The 23,621-nt window shown below is 37.5% G+C and overlaps 1 protein-coding gene across 2 annotated transcripts in view; it reads left to right on the top strand.

Moving 5' to 3' along the window:
* ATP10D (ATPase phospholipid transporting 10D (putative)) overlaps positions 1-23,621 on the top strand; it is a 123,826-nt gene that overhangs the window by 47,671 nt on the left and 52,534 nt on the right. For both annotated transcript variants that reach the window (XM_043438341.1, XM_043438340.1), the window contains exons 4-9: positions 3,217-3,421; positions 5,735-5,820; positions 12,554-12,660; positions 13,127-13,258; positions 13,661-13,788; positions 13,908-14,160. In XM_043438341.1, coding sequence (XP_043294276.1) covers positions 3,217-3,421; positions 5,735-5,820; positions 12,554-12,660; positions 13,127-13,258; positions 13,661-13,788; positions 13,908-14,160 — 911 coding nt within the window. The remainder of the gene's footprint in view (positions 1-3,216; positions 3,422-5,734; positions 5,821-12,553; positions 12,661-13,126; positions 13,259-13,660; positions 13,789-13,907; positions 14,161-23,621) is intronic.

The following is a 23,621-nucleotide window of genomic DNA, read 5'->3' as shown; positions in this document are numbered from 1 at the left end:
CTCCATTCCGTGTTACTTCTCAATAGCTTCCACCAGCACTCTCCATTCTCTTCTCCCCCCACCTCGCCTTCTCCACGGGCTTCTGCCCTGCATGCTGTGTGTGTGACCGGTTCTCATTTTTTTTCTTGCCCAGCTCTTTCATCCTTATTGTCCTTTGCCTTCCCTTCCCTTGCAGTGGGTGCTTTCACCCTTTATTCCTTTCAGAGCTAAACTTCATGAAAGAGACTCCTCCAACTTCTAATCATGCCTTAGCCCACTGGAGGTCTCACTCTCTTCTTCACTCTCCATGTCAACAATTTCATATTCTCTACTTAATAGCAGACCTCCTAATAACCACGTACCACAGACGTGACCCCTTTGTGGCTTTTGTTACTCTGATGACTCCCTTAAAAATTTTTATTTATTTATTTTTAATTGAAGGGTAATTGCTTTACAGAATTTTGTTGGTTTCTTCCAGACATCAACATGAATCAGCCGCAGGGATGCATATGTCCCGTCCCCCTCGAGCCCCCCCATCTCCCTGCCCATCCCACCTCTCTAGGGGTTACAGAGCCCCTGTTTGCGTTCCCTGAGGCATACAGCAAATTCCCGTTGGCTGGCTGGCTGACAGGTGGTGATGTAAGTGTCCACGTTACTGTCTCCACACATACTGCCCGCTCCTTTCTCCCTCCCCCTGCCCACCGTGTTCATGAGTCTCTTCTCTATGTCTGTGTCTCCACTGCTGCTCTGCAAATGATTTCATCGGTATCATCTTTCTAGATTCCATGTATATGCATTAGTATACAACATTTCTCTCTTTTTCTGACTTACTTTGCATAACAGGCTCTAGGTTCCTCCATTAGAACTGACTCAAGCCGCTCCTTTTTACGGCTGAGTAGCATTCCACTGTGTATGTGTACCACAGCTTCTTTATCCATTCGTCTGTTGATGGACATCTAGGTGGCCACCATGTTCTGGCTGTTGTAAATAGTGTAAATATTTTGAAATTTCCTTCTTTCTTGATTTCTCCGACATCTCCTCTTGAATCTTGCTTCACTTCTCTGTCACCTTGAAGTCTCTCTCCCTAAGGAATCTCATATCCCTATCTGCTGTCGGTTGCTCTCTGTGCCTAGGACTTGTAGGTACTATTGTGAACTTCTGATCAAAACCCTCAAAATGCTGGACCTCTTCAATTTTACATCCTACTTAAAACTTTTCAAACTAGATTTATTATCTTCCCCATGATGCATCCAGTTACTTCTAAAATCTGGGACATGGTAAAAAAATACCATTCACCATGAAGGTTTGAAACCACAGCATCATGCTTGATAATTTCTTTGTGTATAATCAATCAGAATACTTGTCTCTAATACCCAAATATGTCTTGATTTAATCTCATTTTATCCATCCTTTTTGCTACTGTCTTGATTGTAATCATCTTTATCCCTCCCCTGAATTATTTCGATATCTTTCCATTGGTTTCTTGCCATTCCTATTTCTAGCCAGCCTGCCACCCACCCAGCAGTCCATCCATTACTCTGTAGCAGGACTTAGCAAGTAGAAATAGGATCATATTCTTCTATGAACCTTTAGTGATTTTCCATTCTTTTTTTTTTTTTTTTGAAATGAAAATCCTTATTTCTGGAAATGGCAATAGGACTGAACCTTCAAAATATGATTCTTGCCTACCTTTTGGGTCTTCCGTTTCTTCCTTCCATGGAAGAGTAAACTGATATATTCAAACACTAAAGAAAAATTGTTAAAGCAAACTTGGTTTATCTTTTGTGGTGAACTAGCAGACTCTTCAGGTAATGAAGGAATTCTTTTAGTTGGATTCAACTTTGTACATAAGGTATTTTGGGAGAATATATCCTGAAAATATTCTTCTTAGGTAGCCCTTTGGATGAATTATTTCTTGAAATAAAAATATAATTCTGCATAGCAGAAGTATATGTGTTGGCTTAATGTGGCATTTTTATTTAATATGATGCATTCATTTTTAATATATAGGTCATATAGCTTTTAGAATATAGCTATCTCCTAAGCTTCTTGACAACGAATTTGAATATTTAGCTCCATAATAGAAAATAAATCTTTACTTTAAAAATAAGTGCCTTTTTATGACAAATGCTAGTCTTTACAGATACATGGGAGACAATAAGGAAATGAGACAGATCTTTCTAAGACCTTGTTGGAATCATTGGATGCGAAATGCTGCTTAACTAGTTACACTGTTTTCTATGATACAAACTTCCTATTCTACTCTTAAGGAAAATGCTTTGTGGAATCCAATTCATGCCATTTTTTATGAAAAGCCATGAGAACTTTGGTAAAACTTTAACACAAAGCAGGACATTTAAGGCAAATCAACCTCAATTAATGTGCCTTTCTTTTAAAAAGAATTGAATATATAGAATGAAAAAACTGCACTTTCAAAACGGGTTAAAAATTCTCATTTTCCTTTCTCGGGATCAGCTATAGCCAACTCAGAACTGTTTTAACCAGTATTTCTATTAAATGATAATTAGGGGTGTTGATGGGGTTTCCCAGGTGGCTCAAGTGGTAAAGAATCCGCTTGCCAGTGCAGGAGATGCAGAAAACAGGGGTTCAGTCCCTGCGTCGGGAAGATCCCCTGGGAAAGGAAATGGCAGCACACTCCAGTATGCTTTTCTGGGAAATCCTGTGGACAGAGGAGTCTGGCAGGCTAAAGTCTCCGGGGCCGCAAAGAGTTGGTCACAACTTAGTGACTGGATACATACACCGCAGGTGTTAATATGCTGGTATAGTGGTTTTTTAACTGTCTGGGTGTTTGTTTTACATCTTTTGAGTTTATTTTACTCATCCTGTCTGCCAGCTGAGAAGCTCTCCAAGAGCAGATAATGTGTCTTGTGCACTTTTGGGTCCTTGATATCTGACATGGGAGCACACAGGAATTGCTTCATTTGTGAATAAACCCTCCAGTGTTAATTTTATTCCAGAATTACTCAATTAACACAATGGTTCAAAATCTCACAGGAAAAAGAGAATTGATAAAATATCTTTTGCATTCTTAGTAACTAAATTTTCAGATGAAGCAAGTTGTGGAACTTAAGTTTTACAGATTCTCTGGCTTCCCCTTTTAGCATTTAACAGATTAAAATCATCCTAATACTTTATAAACTAAAATTTTAAACAAAGCTATTATGTGAGTTTGGGGCTTGAGATTCTTTTTAAACATTTTTTTTTTTTCAATTTTAGGAAAGAGAAAAAATATGTGGACAGATGCTGGAAAGATGTTACTGTTGGGGACTTTATTCACCTTTCCTGTAATGAGGTCATTCCTGCAGATATGGTTTTACTCTTTTCCACTGATCCAGATGGAATCTGTCACATTGAGACTTCTGGTCTTGATGGAGAGAGCAATTTAAAACAGAAGCAGGTGGTTCGGAGATATGCAGAGCAGGTAAAAAATGTGTTCTCCGTTGGTGACATTAACATTTTCTTTTCAAAAATAAAAAAAAATAGCTCAACTGGAAAAAAATACTATAAAAAAAATAACATTTTCTTTTCAGAAGATGACTGAGCTCATTTTCACACGTATAGATAAAATGATGTTTCAAATTTATTTTTACCTTTACAAAATAGAAGTCTCGAGGGCTTCATGTAATTCCAGATATCAGTAAAAGTATGTCATATTTCATAGATAATAGGATATAATGACCTCAGAGTTCAGACATTTCATTCTGACAATCACATATTTATGGTAATCGAATTTACAAAAGCTAACAGTTTTGGAAAACTTTTTTGTAATAGAAATGATGATCAACTTCTATTTTTCTTAAGCTTCTATTTGTATGTTGTTTTATTAAAGCTGGAGATATCATTTGGTCATTGTTCCTAAAATTTGTCAATTACTTATGTATCAAGGCCTTTTAAGACTTTCATAATGTCTCATGCCACAGAGCTCTGACTCTTCACGTGCTGTGGAGAGGGAAATAAGAACTTTGCATTTATATTAACAGGTTTCAGTAAAATTAAAACAGTTCTGTCATTTAATTATTGTGTGGTTTTGGGGAGGTCACTTAAACACTTTATGCCTCAGTTCATTTATCTTAAAGTGGAAATGATGACACCTCCCTCATAGCCTGTTGTATGACAAAATGAAGTAATATACATATAAAAACATCATGCAATGTGCCTATCCGTTTTCCTTTCCTTTCTCTGGAAGCACTTAAAATGAGGTATTTTAAAATGTAACTTTTTTTTTTTTTTTAACTTGAACTTCTATTAAATCACATTTCTTACAAACCAAAAATATAATAACCTCATAATATCCTTATCTTTGGTAAATTCGATCTTGTCACATTAAGTCCATCTTTCTACCTGTAGATTAATTTAGATCCTCTGTGATTGTTATGCCTCTCAACTTCCTGTCATTGTCACATTTGTAAGCATTTTCACACTTAAAACATTGGTAAAAATACTCTACCACTTGGAAAGTACATACCACTGAATACCTACTTTGAGGGGTGATACCAGTTGATTAATCAGCATACTTTACATTCAGTTAAGGGTAAGCTCTCCAGACTCTGATGGCCTCAGTTATAATCCCGACTCTAAAAACCTTCTTGTTTTGAAACCTTTAGCAAATTACTGGTCCTCTTTGTGTGTATCTTTCCTCATCTGTTAATTAGGCCTAATTATAGTATCTAGTGAAGAAGAAAATAGTTAAGATGTTTAAAGGGCATAATATAGATTCTAACTCATTAGAAGAACTCAGTAAATATCAATTATTAGCAAGACAAATCACACGATCATATGGCTCATATTTTTCAAATGTTTGCTGATATACATATCAATATTTTGAGATATATCAGTAGCATTTATCTTATTGTCCAAAACACCATATAAAAAAGGAAAGGATATAAGGTTGATGTGGCTTGTTCTTAGTGAATCCATGCATTATAGAAGCCTGTTTTCTGTAAGAGTCTGTTTATTCACTTGTTGATTTTATAAAGCATTTTAAAATTATTTTTTGACCTATTACAGAATTTTGTGAGATATATCTAGATTTACTTTTTTAAATAAAATTTGCTGAGATTAAATGCATGCATGCTCAGAGTACTTATATACATGTATGCATGCATGCTAAGTCACTTCAGTTGTGTGTGACTCTTTGTGACCCGATGGACGGTAGCCCACCAGATTCTTCTGTCCATGGGATTCTCCAGGCAGGAATACTGGAGTGGGTTGCCGTGCCCTCCTCCAGGGGATCTTCCCGAACACAGACTGAACCTGTACCTCTTATGTTTCCTGCATTAGCAGGTGGGTTCTTTACCACTAGTGCCACCTGGGAAGCCTGTATTACATGTATACATGTGTGTGTGTGTGTGTGGATATACACTTAATCTCAGAAACTACCTCTATGATTAAAGAACAATAAGAAAAGTATTTTCAGCTTTTCAGTGTCTCCCGGATAAAAGAATGTGTTTTGTAGGAGAAGCTCCCTCATGCAGGGAGTCCTGCATGAATTTCAGTGTACGGTTCAGACATTCTCATCACCTGAAGATGTTTGTTAATGCTCTAGGATCATTCTCATCTTACCTATTTATTCATAATTATGTGTGTACTTTCCTTCATTTGGGCAATTTGTGACATATATTTTGTGACATGAATACCTTGGTTTTATCTTAATTGGCGAAAGGATAAACACTTAAATCTCAAGATTTAACCTTTAATTTTTGTGTGGTAATTTTTCAAATATATATGTTTTTAGGACTCTGAAGTTGATCCTGAGAAATTCTCCAGTAGGATAGAATGTGAAAGTCCAAACAATGACCTCAACAGATTCCGAGGCTTCCTGTGAGTGATACAAGACTTTCCTTTGTGGGTGTGAGTGGAATTGTATATTGCAGTTATATTTAACTTAAAAAAAAAACACAAAACTTTTGTGTTCTTATACCCAAGTTAAATCACTAAAGGCTGTAAGTTAAGCCACCTATAAATTTGGCTTATTTTAATTATTTGATAAATATTTACCTTTGTATATTTTTAAAACAACAACGAAATCTTGTTCTCAAAATAACCCTGGAATCTCTTTCAGTAATATATGAATGATTTACATGAGCTCCATGTTAAGCCCAAGACATGTAGTTATTTGGAAGAAGTGTTTGGACAGACATGGCAGCTTAAGTGACATGACAGGATGGTGTCCTGCTGTCCTATTAGAATCAGAGTAGGTGGGCAACTCAGCTGGTAAAAGTTAGCCAATGACTTTGAGACACATCTAAGAAAATGTGTGGGAATTCACAACAGCGTCCATCTGGAGGCTTCCTATGGCGTCTGCATCCCTTTCCAATGGAAGCTAGAATTTAGGGCCTTAGCTGATTCTGGCTGGCTTCTGCCACTTAAGTGGTTTATTTTTTGATCCAAGTTACTGACTCTTTTTATCCTTCCTGATGTTTAAGAGAAGTCAATTAGACCTACTTCATAGTGGTGATCTTATAAGAGGATGGCAGAGAAAAAAAAAAGTTCCTAAATCATCTTTTGACACCAGAATCATCCTGATGCCATTACTTGATACCAAATGAATACAGAGACATTTAGAGGAAGATTTATAGCCCTCATGAACATAGATGCAAAAACTTTACACAGATTAATAGCAAATCAAACCAAACCCAACAATATATAAAGAGGAAAGTAATAATGATTCAGTAGGACTTATACCAAAAATGTGGTGTTGGCTTAACATTAGAAGATCAAACAATGTAATTTATAATATTAGCAAACCATAATTAACAAATGAAAAAGAAACACCAGGTGAGAATCTCCTGGACATAGAAAAACTTTGACGAAATCTAACTTCCGTCTTTGCACGCTGACAGCAGAAGGAGGCTTTCCCGTCTTGCTGACGGGCGCCCACAAGGCCACACGGCCAGCATCAAGCTTCGTGTGCCGTGTGCTCCGTTGCTCAGTCGTGCCTGGCGCTCTTTGAATCCATGAACTATAGCCTGCCAGGCTCCTCTATCCATGGGAATTCCCCAGACAAGGATACTGGAGTGGTTAACAGTGAAGGATTCAACATCTTTCCCCTAAGATCAAGAACAAGACATGAATATTATCTCTTACCACTTCTATTCAAGGAGATCCTAGCTAATGTAAAGAAAATGAAATAAAAGCAGCAAGTGATAAAGTAGTGAAACTGTCTTTTATTCATTGATGATATGATGGTCTTTGTAGAAAATGTGATGAAATCTATTAAAAAGCAACTGGAATTAATAGTTTAGCAGTGTTGTAGGGAATAAGATCAATATAAAAATATTAATTGTATTTCTGTACATACCAAAGAACATTGATATTGAAACTTAAAAAAAATCAATTTATAATAGCATCAGAAAAAATACTTAAGAGTAAACCAGAAAAAAAGATATGAAAGACCTACATGTTGAAAACCACTGAACATGGTTGAGATAAACTAAAGATGTAACTAAATGGAGACACATTTGTTGTTCATGCATTAAAACTCAGTGTTGTCAGTTTTTCCCCCAAAATTGATCTGTGGGTTCAGTGTAATCCCAATTGAAATTCCAACAAAGTTTTTTATTTTTGAAAGTGAAAGTCGCTCAGTCGTGTCTGACTCTTTGCCACCCTATGGACTATATAGTCCATGGAATTCTCCAGGCCAGAATGGGGTGGGTAGCCTTTCCCTTCTCCAGGGGATCTTCCCCACCCAGGGATCGAATCCAGGTCTCCCACATTGCAGGTGGATTCTTTACCAGCTGAGACACAAGGAAAGCCAAAGAATTCTAGGGTAGCCTATCCCTTCTCCAGGGGATCTTCCTGACTCAGGAATCAAACTGGGGTCTCCTGCATTGCAGGCGGATTCTTTACCAACTGAGCTATCCGAGAAGCCTGTCCCCCACCTTTTTTAAATTTCATTTTTAGAAACTGGCAAGTTTATTCTAAAAATTTATATAGAGATAGAACCATCTAACTAAAACAACTTTGAAAAAGAAGAACAGATGTGGATGGCTAAGACCACCAGATTTTGTTTTTGACACAATGATAGACCAGTAGGTCAATGGAGTAGATTAGAGTCCAGAAACTGGTCCAGACATTTATGGGCAACTGGATTTTTACAAAGATGAAAAAGCAGTTTAGTGGAGAAAGGTTAGTTGTTTCAACTAATAATGCTACAACAATTACACATCTATATTCAAAAAAATAAACTTCAACACAGACGTCTCACCACCAAGATTAATCACCAAGATACTTCAATGTAAACCTGAAATTATAATACTTCTAGAAGGAAACATAGGGGAAATCTTTGCTATCTTGTGTTAGTCAAAGATTTCTTAGGTATAACTCCAAAAGTGCAATTCATAAAAGGACAAAAGTAATTAAATAACTTCATCAGTATTAGAAACTTATTATCTTCAAATGACACTGCTAAATGAATGAAAACATAAGTTTTCATTCAAACTGGAAGAAAATAGTTTGCAGTGTGTATATCTCATGTAGGACTTGTGTTCGGAATATATGTCTTTCTTTATTACTAAATAAAATGTCTTTATTATTTGGTTATTGTTCAATAAGCAAATGAACAATACAGTTTTTAAATGATCGAAAATATTGGACACTTCACCAAAGACAATACATGGATGATAGATATCTGTGTGAAAAGATGCAAGTTAAAGCCTTAGGAGTGTAACTCCTCAATTAAAAGGACTGACTATACCAACTTTTCACAAGAATGTAGAGAAACTAGAATATGCATATACTGCTGGTGGGAATGGAAAAAGCATGATCACTTTAGAAAATAGTTTGGAAGTTTCCTAAAAAATTAAAATACACACCTACTTTATGATCTGGTTATTCTACTTGTAAGTAGTTACTCAAGGGAAAACACTTGCCCGTATACTAACCTGGACACTGATTTTCAGAGCTGCTTTATTTGTAATGGCCCCAAATATTCCATCAACAGGTAAATGGATAAACAAGTGATAGAGCCATACAATGAACACTACTCTGCAACAAAAAGGAATTCACTAGTAATATATGCAGCAACATGGATGCATCTCAAAATGATGTTTAGTGAAAGAAGCCAGACCAAAAAAAAATATATACTGTATGATTTGATTTATATAATTTCTCAAAAAAGAAAGCTGATTCAGAGTGATAGAGAGCAGATAGTGGGTGCCTGGGAGAGGGAGGAGAGGAAGAAAAGATTACAGAAACATGTCAGGAAACCATAGAAAGTGATGGATATGTTCGTTTTTCTAATTGGAGTGATGCTTTCACAGGGGAAACATGTCAAAACATCAAATTTTGCATTTTAAGTGTGTACAGTACATGTATTTACTGTATGACTCTTGTTATTCTTCAATCAAGTTGTTTAAAATTTTAGAGAATTGTCAAGATGGAAGTTTAGAACGTAGTAGTAGCATCTTTAAGTAGCATCTGGTACAGATGGATGTTGGGAGGGACAGGAAGCTGTGCAGTTGGAAAAGGGAAAGGATTTAGTCCAGATAAAGAGATAATGCCAGACTTCAGCCATCAAAAATAAGGAGATACCAGGCAGACAACTAAACACAAAGAATGACTGACGTTCCAGGTTGAAGGACCGACACAGGTAATGACAGAGGGGCCGGAGATGACAGTGCGTTTGTGGAGTCATAAGTGGTTTAAGTGTGTTTGGAGGGTAGGTGAGTGATACAGGAGATCATAGAGAGGCGAGATGATGAAGGGAAGTTAGCTGGTGATCCTGCCATCAGAAACATGCTCATAAGTCTAAGAAGAATCATTTTCTAGTATTATTTTCTCAACTGCTGACTATTGATACAATTTCCTGTTGTAATTGGAAGATTTAGGGGTTGTCATTTTTTCTGACCTGGACTTCCAACACCTGAGGTCCAGGTCAAAAAATACCTTAGGGTCCAGTTTGTACAGCCCCTTACTGGGAACGCTGACTCCCCTGACAAGCTCGGACTATGTTCTGGCACAATTCTGGACAGAAAAGAATAGAACTTTAGTCTGTTTCTGTGTGGTCTGGAATGTAGTACTCTGCACAGAATCTGAGTCAGAGCATGCGTATTTAGTAGAGTCAGCCCAGGTGGATGCAGTAATTTTTTGTGAAATGGTTTTTATCTGCTGAACTAGATCCTTACATTTTTTCCTGCTCTGTGGCCTATTTTCTAAAATGAACAGAAATTGAGGTGTTCAGGCTCACTGTCTGAGTTATTGATGGCTCCTCTGACGCTCTTACTCTCAGGTCGCCCTGACTTTTCCCTGTTTGTGCCCATGTTGTATGCTGAATGTCAGATTTCTATCATAATAACTATACTATTGTTATTATACTTGGACATTTCTATATGGATCACCTCCCATTAAACCACAGAGGCCAAGACTATCTAAGTTTGTTTTTCTGTTCTCAGCATTCAGGTGGGTGTGCTGGGCATATGGTACATGTTCTATAGGCTCTTGAATGGATGAAGGCTGTAATTAGACAGTCCGTGTCTTGCACAGAATCTGAAGGTCCCATATCATACGTGCCAAATACACACTCATCGAGTGCAGGATGTGTTTAGAATTTGGAGCCAGTACAATCAAGATAAAAGTTGGGCTGTGATGTAATGGTGAAAAATGAGGATCCCAGGGTAAAAATCTTAATACACTAAGAAATTTTGTAACTGATGCTTTTGTATATTATATCTGTTCCTGTAAAGGTTCTAGGAATAATAAATGCTATGTTGTTAAGGAGCCTAATCAAGCCTGAGAATGCTACATGGGAATGTAAATATTGGGATTGAATTTCCTCATCTGTAAATCCAGGAAGTATTGATAAAATTAGGTTAAACCCAAGGACATTGCTGGTTCTGACTATGACCTCATGGGTCTCTCTTTGTGCATAAACCCATATATATGAAGGAATGTAAATACACACCTCTTAAAAGAAAATGCTTTGCAAGTTAGAGGAGTAAAATAACAAAACATATTTGTCTGTTTTCTTCCTCATTTGAAGAGTAGGAAAGCTCTTCAAACTTCTCTTGAAGAGCTTTCTTTTTTCTTTTCCTTGCAAGATAGCATGGATAGCAGATACACTGACAATTTCCCTATATATAACAAAGAGGAAACAACTCATAGACTGAAGTCTGTTGCTTAGAAAATAAACTGACCTTAATGCTGAAATTTAGTATGCGTTTTCACAAAATATGTGAAATACCTGACTTTTTCCTTATTTTTAAAATGTTTCCAACGAGTTTGCTCTGCATTTTTACCACTATAGTAATTTAATCAAGTGATTAATTTGATTATTTTAAAACTGTTTATTACAGAAGGTTTCCAAATATGCAAAAGTAGGAAGTGTAATGAACATCATGGGCCCTCACCCAGTTTTAGCTATTTTATAATTTGCTCTCCTCCTACTTCCTTCCCTATATGCCCCTACATCACATCATTTCACTGTAAATACTTCACTATGAATATACAACAAAAAATCTTTATAGAAAAGGTCATAATATCATTATAACATTTAAGTAAATTAAGAACAATTTCTTGATAGTATCTAATACCTAGCCTTTGTTTAAATTTCTCTAATTGTCTCAAGTTTTTTTATAGTTAATATATTCTAACCAGGATCAAAACAAAGGTGTACATGTTGCATTTAGTTGGTATGTCTCTAAATTTCCCCTCCCAGTCCCTCCACCACTTCTGCCCCCTTCCCCCAGCTCCCCCCTCTCCCCCTGCCCCCCACATGCCACTCACTTGTTAAATAGACCAGATCATTTTGCCTGCAGAGGTTACCCCTGCAGATTTCATAGATTTGGCCAACTGCATCCTTGGGTGATAGTTAACATGTTTTTCTGGCCTTGTTTCCTGAAAACTCTTCACAGACATTTAGAATCTGATGAAAGAAATACTGTCCAGAAAATGACAAATGTGTATGAATGTACATACATAGACACACACAGGGAAATATCGTATACAGTTTCAAAGGCTTCACAGATCCCCTGATGCCACAGACCCCTGTTTGATTCATGCTTGTAGAAGCTTGATTAGATTCCCAGGGTGATGAGCAGTTTCTGTCCCTAAACTTCTGGAGGCCTTGATGTCCTGTAGTTATGTTAAGATGGGTATTGTCAGCCTTACCCTTTCATTATAAGGTTCCCCACCAGCCTTCTACCTAATAATTTTAGTAGCCACTATTATTACCCAAGGATAATCCTTGATTTCACCAGGGCCGAGGTAGGAATTTTCTGATTCCATTAAGAACTTTTCCCTCATCAGCTATTAAGTTACTCCCAAATTCAGTTTCTACTATAGAAAGTAGTTTTCTTATTTGGATTATCTTTTAGTTTTTGTAGTACTAGTAGTTGGCAAACAATGAATGATAGAAAACAGTGTTAGAAACCTGTTGTGTCTTTTTTTCCCAGCCAAAGTGGGAAATAACTAGAGCAAGTACATCAAGATTTGAAACTTTTCCTGTGAACTGCTTAACTTTATACTCTAATCAAGAAAACTCAAAATTCATAGTGTTTATTTTTACATTCCCATTTTTGCTATTTAAAAATAAATCTACATGCTGTCTTTTTTATAGAGAACATTCCAACAAAGAACGCGTGGGTCTCAGTAAAGAGAATTTATTACTTAGAGGATGCACCATTAGAAACACAGAGGCTGTCATGGGCATTGTGGTTTATGCAGGTTGGTTACACTTCTGACTTTTCACCATCATCTCCTCTGTGCTTTTCTGCAAGTGTTAACATTTTCTACTTATTCAAGTGCAATCTCTAGCAGCAGAAAGGAAATTTTGTCTTGATAATCATTCGTCTGTTTTTCTTTTTTTTTTTTTAATTTATTATTATTATTTTTTCATTTATTTTTATTAGTTGGAGGCTAATTACTTTACAATATTGTAGTGGGTTTTGTCATACATTGACATGAATCAGCCATGGATTTACATGTATTCCCCATCCCGATCCCCCCTCCCACCTCCCTCTCTACCCGATCCCTCTGTTTTTCTAAATGGATCATGAAGGGAAACTAAATTTAACCAAGTGTATTACATAACTACTTTTCATTAAATTGTCTGCCAGAGAGATTTAAAAATATGATATTTGCTACTTGGCTTTAATTTCCACATATTCTGAATATTGTGTCACCCATGTAGGCCATGAAACCAAAGCAATGCTGAACAACAGCGGGCCAAGATACAAGCGCAGCAAATTGGAAAGAAGAGCGAATACAGATGTCCTCTGGTGTGTCCTGCTTCTGGCGATAATGTGCTTAACCGGTGCATTGGGTAGGTGGAATTTGATTATTTGCTGACATCTTTCCCTCAAGATATTCATTTTAAAGTATTATATTTTCAAAATGATATTTATGAATTTAAGTTTGACTCCAGTAGGTGGGGGTGGTTATTTGCCAATAATTATTTTCTTCACATCTTCATCTCTCTCATTCTCTAATTTGAAAAGCATTAATAATTGATTACATGTGGCCACAGTAGTAAAGGGACCTGGGAGGAGATGTAAAGAGATAGAGACAGAGGCAGGAGAACATGTAGTCTTTTGAATTCGAATTTGTTTCTCAAACACCTGGTGTTCAACCAAAATAAATACTATCGTCTCTCTTTAGAAATAAAGTTTTATATTTGCATAACATATACATAGCATCCTTTTGATGTCTGTGCATTTTTTGAAAGGTCATGGAATCTGGTTGAGCAGATATGAAAACATACCCTTTTTTAATGTCCCTGAGCCGGATGGACATACCACATCACCAGTGTTGGCGGGTTTCTATATGTTCTGGACCATGATCATTCTGTTACAGGTAATGTCTGTTGAGCTCATCATACAGGTTTAAGATCTTTGCTACTTACCTAGCTCTGTATGGCTTTTCATTCTTTCTTTTCTCCCTTTAACGTTTTTAAATTGTTTGGTTCTTCTTAGGTCTTGATTCCTATTTCTCTCTATGTTTCCATTGAAATTGTGAAGCTTGGACAGATATATTTTATTCAAAGCGATGTGGATTTCTACAATGAGAAAATGGGTTCTACAGTTCAGTGCCGAGCCCTGAACATCACTGAGGATCTTGGACAGATTCAGTACCTCTTTTCTGATAAAACAGGAACCCTCACTGAGAATAAGATGGTTTTTCGAAGATGTAGTGTGGCAGGCTTTGATTACTGCCATGAAGAAAATGGTGAGTGCTGAGTTTCTGTGAAAATCAGGCTTGAGGTTTGTCTTCTTTGCATCCTTAACAGTTTGATAATTCCGGCATAGAAGTGCGATATTTAATCATTGTGTACTGAATTCCCCCAGATGCTCATGGAGTTTCATTTTGTCTCTTTAAAAGTTAGTAGGTCAAAAGTTAGTCAAGAGTTGGTGGGTTAAAGACTCTGCTTCTGTGATTTTTTTTTTGACCATGGTTTCTCTGAAAGGAAAGGAAATTGGTAGCAGTTGTGGGAGGTTTGGGGTTAGATACGGAGTCAGTGATCCTGCGTTACAGATATCTTTGAGACTCTCATTAAGCTCTGTGGACTGTGTGTGTGTTAGTCGCTCAGTCCTGTCCGACTCTTTGTGACCCAGGGACTGTAGCCCGCCAGGCTCCTCTGTCCATGGGATTCTCCAGGCAAGAATACTGGAGTGGGTTGCCATTCCCTTCTTCCTATGGACCATATCCCTTAAAAAATATTTTTTAATTTTTTTTTATTTTTTATTTTTCGGAATGGGGAACACATGTAAATCCATGGCTGATTCATGTCAATGTATGGCAAAAACCACTACAATATTGTAAAGTAATTAGCCTCCAACTAATAAAAATACATGAAAAAAATGTAACTATAATAATATATATATATGTATATTTTAATAATTCCAAAGGGACAACAGTCTTCCCTTACCCCATCACTCAGCCCATAAGTAACTGTTGGTCCCTGGCTAAGAATACTATTTTAAGAAGAAATAAGATGAGTAGAACTTTTGAGGCTAAGGAAGTAAATATATAAATTGCAAGTTTTCTTTTAAGAATTGAACTTCATTAATTTTATTATTTGCAAAAGTAAATATACTCTTATAAAAATAATTCTGAGAAGTGTCCAAAACAAATTAACCTAGAGGTGAACCACTGTTAATAATTTGAATACATAACTATCCATTTCTTTATGTATATTCTTATATATATGAAAATAAATATTTGCACATTTCTGTTATAAGTTACGTAATAATATTGCTTTGCAATTTGCTTTTTTTATTCCTCAGTATCTCATGGGCTTTTTTCTAAGTCAGTTCAGGAGTTAACATGAAATTCATAGCATTGCGTTGTACGTGATCAAGCTAGTTTGCTATTATAGCAGTGTGTGTGTCTGTGTGTAAGTCTACGCAGTTGTGTGCGACTCTTTGTGATCCCACAGACTGGCCCTCCAGGCTCCTCTGTCCATGGGATTCTCCAGCAAGAATGCTCATGTGGGTTGCCATGTGCTCCTCCAGGGGATCTTCCCAACCCAAGGACTGAACCTGTGTCTCTTGTGTCTCCTGCATTGGCAGGTGGGTGCACTCAGCTGGTAACAAATCCACCAGCAATGCAGAAGAAGGGTTCAATCCCTGGGCTGGGAAGATGCCCTGGAGAAAGGAAAGGCTACCCACTCCGGTATTCTGGCATGGAGAATTCCATGGACTGTATAGTATAGTCCATGGGGTCACAAACAGTTGGACACAACTGAGTGACTTTCACTTTCTTTACCACTAGTGCCATCTGAGAAGCCCATTATAATTATAACTTGCAATTAACATCACTTATTCATTCAACAAATATTTTGTGAGCTCCTAACATGAGTTTCTGATGTAGCTTAGAGTTTAAGGCAAGAAGATAGGCAAGATGAAAAATTATAATGTACAAAATAAAATTCCTCATGCAGTATCCATTTCTGTACACATATCTAAAATTGGTTTTGCTAGATCCAGAAGTATGCACATATAGAATTTTTATAGATCCCACAAAATTTATCTCTAAAGCTTTGTGCTAATTTATATTCTTACAACCCAGAAGAATAATATCTATTTTTCATACCCAACCATAATGGGATGAAGCTATTCTTTTTAATTTGTGAGTTTTGTAGATGCAATTAGCGTTTCATTGTCTTAATTTTTCTATAATTACCAATGAGATGCTAACTTTTTATGTTTTTAGCCGTTTGAATTTCCTTGACAACGTCTTCCTGTTTTACATGTCTTCCTATTTTACAAATGAGTTTTTCTTATTCTTAGTAATCTGTGGGAGGATTTTATCTATTAAGGCAGGGTTGATATTCAGCTTGTATGTCCCTGTCTAGGTTGTCTCTGGCCAGTGTCCATTTTCATTTGTGCACTTGTATTGAACCTTTGTTCAAGAATTTGAATTATTTGAAAAACAATAATTTGAATACCGATGCTGACATAATTCTTTTCTTCTAAATGTGGCAAATACTTCTCTGGTTTGTTATTTACCACTGTATTAGTTTTCTATTGCCACATAACAAGTTACCACAAATTTGAGGCCTTCAAATAATGTATACTGTCTTATAGCTTCTGTGGGTCAGGAATATGGGTTCAGGTAGCTATGTCCTCCCGGAGTCTCTCACTAGGCTGAAATGTAGGGGTTGGCTGGGGCTGTGATCTTATCTGAGGCTCAGGGTCCTCTTCTTAGTTCCCCAGTTTTGGAATTGTCAGAGTCTTGAGGTTGTAGGACTATAGCCCTTGCTTTTTTGCTGGCTGTCAACTTGGGTCTGTTCTGAGTTCATGGAGATAGCCCATCATTCCTTGCCCTGTGACCTCTGCACAGCATGGCAGCTGCTCTTCAAGGCAAGCAGCAGAACCTCTAGTTTTGGATCTCTCTGACCTCACGGATGTTCTGCCACCTCTTTTTACTTGATGAGGTCATACCACTCTGAGTGGACCACTAGTAACATTTTAGTGCTTTTCTTTTGAATCTTTTTCCCTGTAAACATTAATATATGTTTTTTAAACAAAGTGACATCACAGTGTGCTTTGACTTTTATAACCATTTGTGTTGAGACTTCATTATGATTGCCTTTCCATTCGCTTCTTATTTTTCTAATGGTTATGCTGTATCGCATTGTAATAATTGCCACAATTTATGTAACTGATGAACCATTAGTTTAGCTTGTCCACAGTCACTTGCTGTAGTAAACAATACCGCAGTGAACATCACTGGAGTTAAACCCTGTGTCCATTTGTGAGATGAGTCTTTTCCAAAATTATCTGACTATAAATCCCTATTTTGGGGAAGTATCTTATAGCAGTAATGCTTCACAAAATACATGGTGGGAAACACTGTATTATTTTTTGTATTTGTGGGATTTTAATTTTGTAGTATCTCAGAGAGCTGATATCAGCCCTCTCTCTCCCTGTCCCTCAATATATACACTGCTGCCCAGTGAGTCCTTCTCTTCTGTGGCCCCTTGTGCAGAGAAGGTGCTGAGTGACTGAGAATCAAATGCTACCAGGACTGAACTGTAATTGGTAAGATGCCTGTCTGTGAACCAGGGAGTATTACACCACCTCTGGGAGGTGTTGACGTTGCCTGTCCACACGTTTCTACCATATATACATTCAGAACTCCTAGTCTCTGGTCTGTGAAAGTGAAAGTCACTCAGTTGTGTCCGACTCTTTGTGACCCCATGGACTATATAGTCCATGGAATTCTCCAGGCCAGATTACTGGAGTGGGTAGCCATTCCTTTCTCCAAGGGATCTTCCCAACCCAGGGACTGAACCCAGGTCTCCCGCATTGCAGGTGGATTCTTTACCAGCTGAGCCACAAGAGAAGCCCAAGAATACTGGAGTGGGTAGCCTATCCCTTCTCCAGCAGATCTTCTCAACCCAGGAATCAAACTGGGGTCTCCTGCATTGCAGGTGGATTCTTTACCAACTGAGCTGTCAGGGAAGCCCTCAAGAGCCAAGTCTCTTGTCTAATGGTTTAAAAACAAGCATATGCATACACACATATCCCTCCCTCTCTCTCTCTCTCAGTGCTGAAGGTGATAGTGATACAGGCTAGCTTTCCTCAGAACTTAACCCTGAGGCCTTATATTCACTGAAATGAAAATCAGTTAAGCCTTCAGGATTTTCTGTCAAAAGAATTGCCTATGAGATATTTCCACTGAAAATGTTACTGCTGGGAAATAACCCATTACTCTTATTCAGTTGAACTAAACACACTTGATGACACCATTCCTTGTTTTAAAGCCTTGCAACTTATAAATTTGGTCCATGGACTAAGCATCAGCAACACCCAGGTGTATCTCAGAAATGCATAGTCTCAGGCCCCTCTTTAAAGCTTCAGTTAAAATCTTCATTAAACAATACCTCAGGTGACTTGTATGCATATTAAAAAATTTTAAAATCCTTTAAAAGATTGCTGAAAAAGAATGAATTTTAATAAATATTTAGTTTACAATGGTTTTAGATTTACAGAAAAGTTATAAAGATATTGTGCATTTCAGTATGCTCCTCCTGCCCAGTTTCCCTTGTCTTAACATTTTACATTAGTCTTAAGATACATTTGTCACAAATAATGAACCCATATTGATACTTCATTGTTAACTAAAATCCAGGCTTTATTGGGATTTCCTTAGTTTTTACCAGAGGTCTTTTTTGTCTCAGACCCCATCCAGGACACCACCTAACACTTACTCATAATTTAGGTGCCTCTAGATTTTGAGTTTCTTGGCCTTTCCTTTTTTGGATGACTGCTCAGATGGTAAAGAATCTGCCTGCATATACCTTGTTCATGGATCAGAAGAATCAATATAGTGAAAATGAGTATACTACCCAAAGCAATCTATAGACTCAATGCAAGCTACCAATGGTATTTTTCAAAGAACTAGAACAAATAATTTCACAATTTGTATGGAAATACAAAAAAAAAAAAAAAACAACCTCAAATAGTGAAAGCAATCTTGAGAAAGAAGAATGGAACTGGAGGAATCAACCTGCCTGACTTCATGCTCTACTACAAAGCCACAGTCATCAAGACAGTGTGGTATTGGCACAAAGACAGAAATATAGATCAATGGAACAAAATAGAAACTCAGAGATAAATCCATGCACCCGTGGACACCTTATCTTTGACAAAGGAGGCAAGAATATACAATGGAGAAAAGACAATCTCTTTAACAAGTGGTGCTGGGAAAACTGGTCAACCACTTGTAAAAGAATGAAACTAGAACACTTTCTAATACCATACACAAAAATAAACTCAAAATGGATTGAAGATCTAAGACCAGAAACTATAAAACTCCTAGAGGAGAACATAGGCAAAACACTCTCTGACATAAATCACAGCAGGATCCTCTATGACCCACCTCCCAGAGTAATGGAAATAAAAGCAAAAATAAACAAATGGGGCCTAATTAAACTTAAAACCTTTTGCACAACAAAGGAAACTATAAGCAAGGTGAAAAGACAGCCTTCAGAATGGGAGAAAATAATAGCAAATGAAGCTACTGACAAAGAATCTCAAAAATATACAAGCAACTCCTGCAGCTCAATTCCAGAAGAATAAATGACGCAATAAAAAAATAGGCCAAAGAACTAAACAGACATTTCTCCAAAGAAGACATACAGATGGCTAACAAACACATGAAAAGATGCTCAACATCACTGATTATCAGAGAAATGCAAATCAAAACCACAGTGAGGTACCATTTCACGCCAGTCTGAATGGCTGCTATCCAAAAATCTACAAGCAATAAATGCTGGAGAGGATGTGGAGAAAAGGGAAACCTCTTATACTGTTGGTGGGAATGCAAACTAGTGCAACCACTATGGAGAACAGTGTGGAGATTCCATAAAAAACTGTAAATAGAACTGCCATATGACCCGGCAATCCCACTGCTGGGCATACACACCGAGGAAACCAGAATTGAAAGAGACGTATGTACCCCAGTATTCATCGCAGCACTGTTTATAATAGCCAGGACAGGGAAGCAACCTAGATGCCCATCAGCAGATGAATGGAAAAGAAAGCTGTGGTATATATACACAATGGAATATTACTCAGCCATTAAAAAGAATACATTTGAATCAATTCAAACCCTGGGTCAGAAAGATGCCCTGGAAAAGGGAATAACTACCCACTCCAGCATTCTTGCCTTAGAAAATTCCATGGACAGAGGAGCCTGGTGGGTTACAGTCCAGGTGGTCACAAAGAATCAGACAAGACTGAGTGACTAACACTTTCACTTTACTTTTCACTTCAAGAGTTCTGAGGGGCACTCTTTAGGGATTTTGTAGGATGTCCCTCAATTTGGATATGTCCGCACAGTGCCTTTATGATGAAGCTTGTAAATCTGATGGACGTAGTGGCAGCCTTTAGTGGTTTCTAAGAACAAGGATTTTGGAATCAAGCCTCCTAAATCTGATTCCCATCTTCACTTCCAGCAAGCTGTATGACTCTAGGCAAGTGATATAATTTCTCTGGGCTATGATAAAAAAGGATTGGTGATATTAATAGTATCTACTTCATGGGGGTGATAAAGAGGATAAGAGAAGGTAAATTATGAAAAAGCACTTGGAGACTTCCCTAGTGGTCCAGTAACTAAAACTCAGCACTCCCAGTGCCGGGGACCTGACTTCAATCCCTGGTCAGGGGAGCTCGATCCCACATGCTGAAACTGAAAGATGCCATGTGCTGCAACTAAGGCCTAGCACAGCCAAATAAGTAAATATATGTTTTAAAGGCACGTAGAGCATGACACAGAATAAATTCTTTATAAATATTTGTTGCTAGTATTGTTATTGTACCTAGAGGAAGAAATGGCAACCCACTCCAGTGTTCTTGACTGGAAAATTCCATGGACAGAGGCACCTGGTGGGATGTTGTCCGTAGAGTCACAAAGAGCCAGATACGACTGAGCGATCAAGTACATTGTTATAATGATTGTTGTCAAAATAAGAGATAGGCTTGTCTGTGGAGAAACTCATGGTCCAACGTGGGAGGGACACCTGGAAACATAAAAATACCTTTTTAAGTGTGGTAGGTTTAGAGTCAGTGTTGCCTTTCTATATTGTTTTGATTTTCAAGCAGTCAGTTTTGGAGGTGGATTTGTACTGATCAAGCTTTGGGGCTTTGAAGATATTGACCTAGAAATTCTTGGAATGCTGGAAATATGAGGAATTAGAATAAAAGTCTTTGTGTCAAGGCTGTGTGGATGATACAGTTGAAAGAAACTCAGCTGAGTGTTCTGTTTACAAGCAGGTGAAAGTTGGAATGCTGGAAATGTTTGTGTAATTAGATCATAGCCAAATGTTCAATGGAGGATATGGGGATGATATAGTTGAAAGAAGTTTATCCGAGTGTCCTATGCTTTTCATTCTTGTGTTTGGCCCTTTGGAGAGCACGTTGAAAAGTGTGATAAATGTTTTGTTCCATAGGCTAATGCTCACTTCTTCCAGATATCACATAAATGTAAATAATAGACTGTGAACAGATTACTGGATGTTTGAACAGGAGCATTGGAAGAAAAAAGAGATTAGGATTAAATAAGAGAGAAGTAAAGTAGTTAATGTAGCGTCTAACATAGTACCTACCTTGAGACAAAGGAAACATTACAGACGTTGTATATTTTCTCTTACGAGTTGAAAGGCAAGAGTTCTCTTGCCACTTTGAGGTGTTCATAAAACTTTTAGAGTCTACTTTAGGAGACATAATAAAAGTCTTGATGATCATTTGGGTAGATTTTGTTTATCAGTATAATAATAAACCTTTGCTTCTGTGCTCAATTTAAAAAAAAAATTTCAGAGTCTAAAAGTATGGCTCTTAGTAGCTTTGTTTTCTGAATCACATTGTAACTTTACTGGTCTGTTTATTTCTCATAGCTTCCCAGAAGTGATTAAAGACTGAGTTCCTGCATGTCTTTTGTTATTTCACTCTTAGGTTTATCAGTCCCTGTTGAGCGAGTTCATCCCACAGGAACAGCTCAGCTATCTGGCTTTACACTAATTCCACAGTTCCTTGATGACTACTCTCCCTGATGATGGCTATGAGAAATTCCTAAAGTATAACCTTCATGTTTATATATGTTGTATAGTATTTTAATTATTTTAAAATGTATAATTATTTTAATTATTTGAAATGACATATCACAGTGTCAATATGTACATTTTTTTTAGCTACTCAAGCATTTATCAACCTGGCACTGTTGACACTTGGGCTGGATGACTTTGTCTTAATGGGGGTTGTTTAGGATATTTAGAAGCATTCTCGGCCTCTGCCCATTGCATGGCATAGCACTCCTCCCAAGATGTAATAGCCAAATTGTGAATAGTGTTGCCAGATGTTTGCTAGGGGATACCTCTGACCTTCGTTCAGAACCACTGAGCTAACCTCTTGTCTTCAGGTGACTGTGTGCTGTGCTGTGAGGTGCCGTGCTAAGTCGTTTAAGTCGTGTCTGACTCCTTGCAGCCCCGTGGATTGTAGTCTGCCAGGCTCCTCTGTCCATGTGATTCTCTAGGCAAGCCTACTGGAGTGGGTTGCCATGACCTCCTCCAGGGGATCTTCCCAGCCCAGGGATCGAAACCCACATCTCTATGTCTCCTGCATTGGCGGGCAGGTTCTTTACCACTCGTGTCACTGGGAGGCCCTGTAAGTAACTGCTGAGGACATGTAGCAGATACTTGTCTGACTTTGGAGTCATGAAAATTCAAGTTCAGATCCCAGCTCTACCCACTCTGAACTGTTTACTATCTTACTCTCCTTAGCTGCAAAGTGGAACAGGGATAACTTCTAGCCAATAACATTAAAGATAAAATATATATAGATACAGCTACATGTAGTTTTTGTATAAAGGACTTGGCACAGAATGTACACTCACAGGCAGTGGCCCTGGCAAGGTGGCCAAGGATCAGCAAAGAATGCTAGGGAAGTGTGAAAAAGGAAGGGAAAATAATAATAATAAAAAATTAAGAAAAAATAAAGGACCTAGAAAGATGCTTGATGAAAAGGAGGTACTCAGTAAGTGCCAATGCTCTATCCTACAGTAGATTTTCCCTTGATGCTAGAGATGTTATTCATACGTCTATTCATACCCTTATTCATTATTCATATAATATTTAAACTACAAAACATGGACTCATTGAAATCAAGCAGGGAATATTGACCATTTTAATTTTTTGGCTATATTTAGAAGCAATATAGCATGAAGACTCATAGCACTGGCTGTGGAGTTTAACAGAACCGGATATAAATGAAACTGATCTGTACCATTCTCATGAGATGGGGAAACTTACTTAATTTTTATTTCTTTCTTTACAAAATGAAGGTATTGATAATATCTACCTCAGAAGGTTGTTACAGTGATTAAATGAGACAGGTGACTGGTACATAATAACATTTAGCAGTATATCTAAGCTATAACGTGGTTCCAATGAGTGGGATGAAGCAGGGGTCTTCAGCGAGGAGCTAGGACTGAGGTGAGGAGAAAGGAGGAGAGTGGCTATCCTGGGCAAAGGCATGGGGAAGCATGGAGAGCCTCAGAGTATTTTGGATGCAATAAATACATCTGTTTTTGAAGTTCAAAGGACATATAGGGAAATCGTCTGTATTTTTTTAGGCAGAGAATATAATAAACTTACAGAACTGCAGAATTGGAAAGGATCTTGACGT

This window comes from Cervus canadensis, chromosome 19 (assembly GCF_019320065.1).
Source record: "Cervus canadensis isolate Bull #8, Minnesota chromosome 19, ASM1932006v1, whole genome shotgun sequence".
NCBI classification, from domain to species: domain Eukaryota; kingdom Metazoa; phylum Chordata; class Mammalia; order Artiodactyla; family Cervidae; genus Cervus; species Cervus canadensis.
Note: the sequence above shows the minus strand (reverse complement) of the source record. Positions and strands in the feature narration are given on the sequence as shown.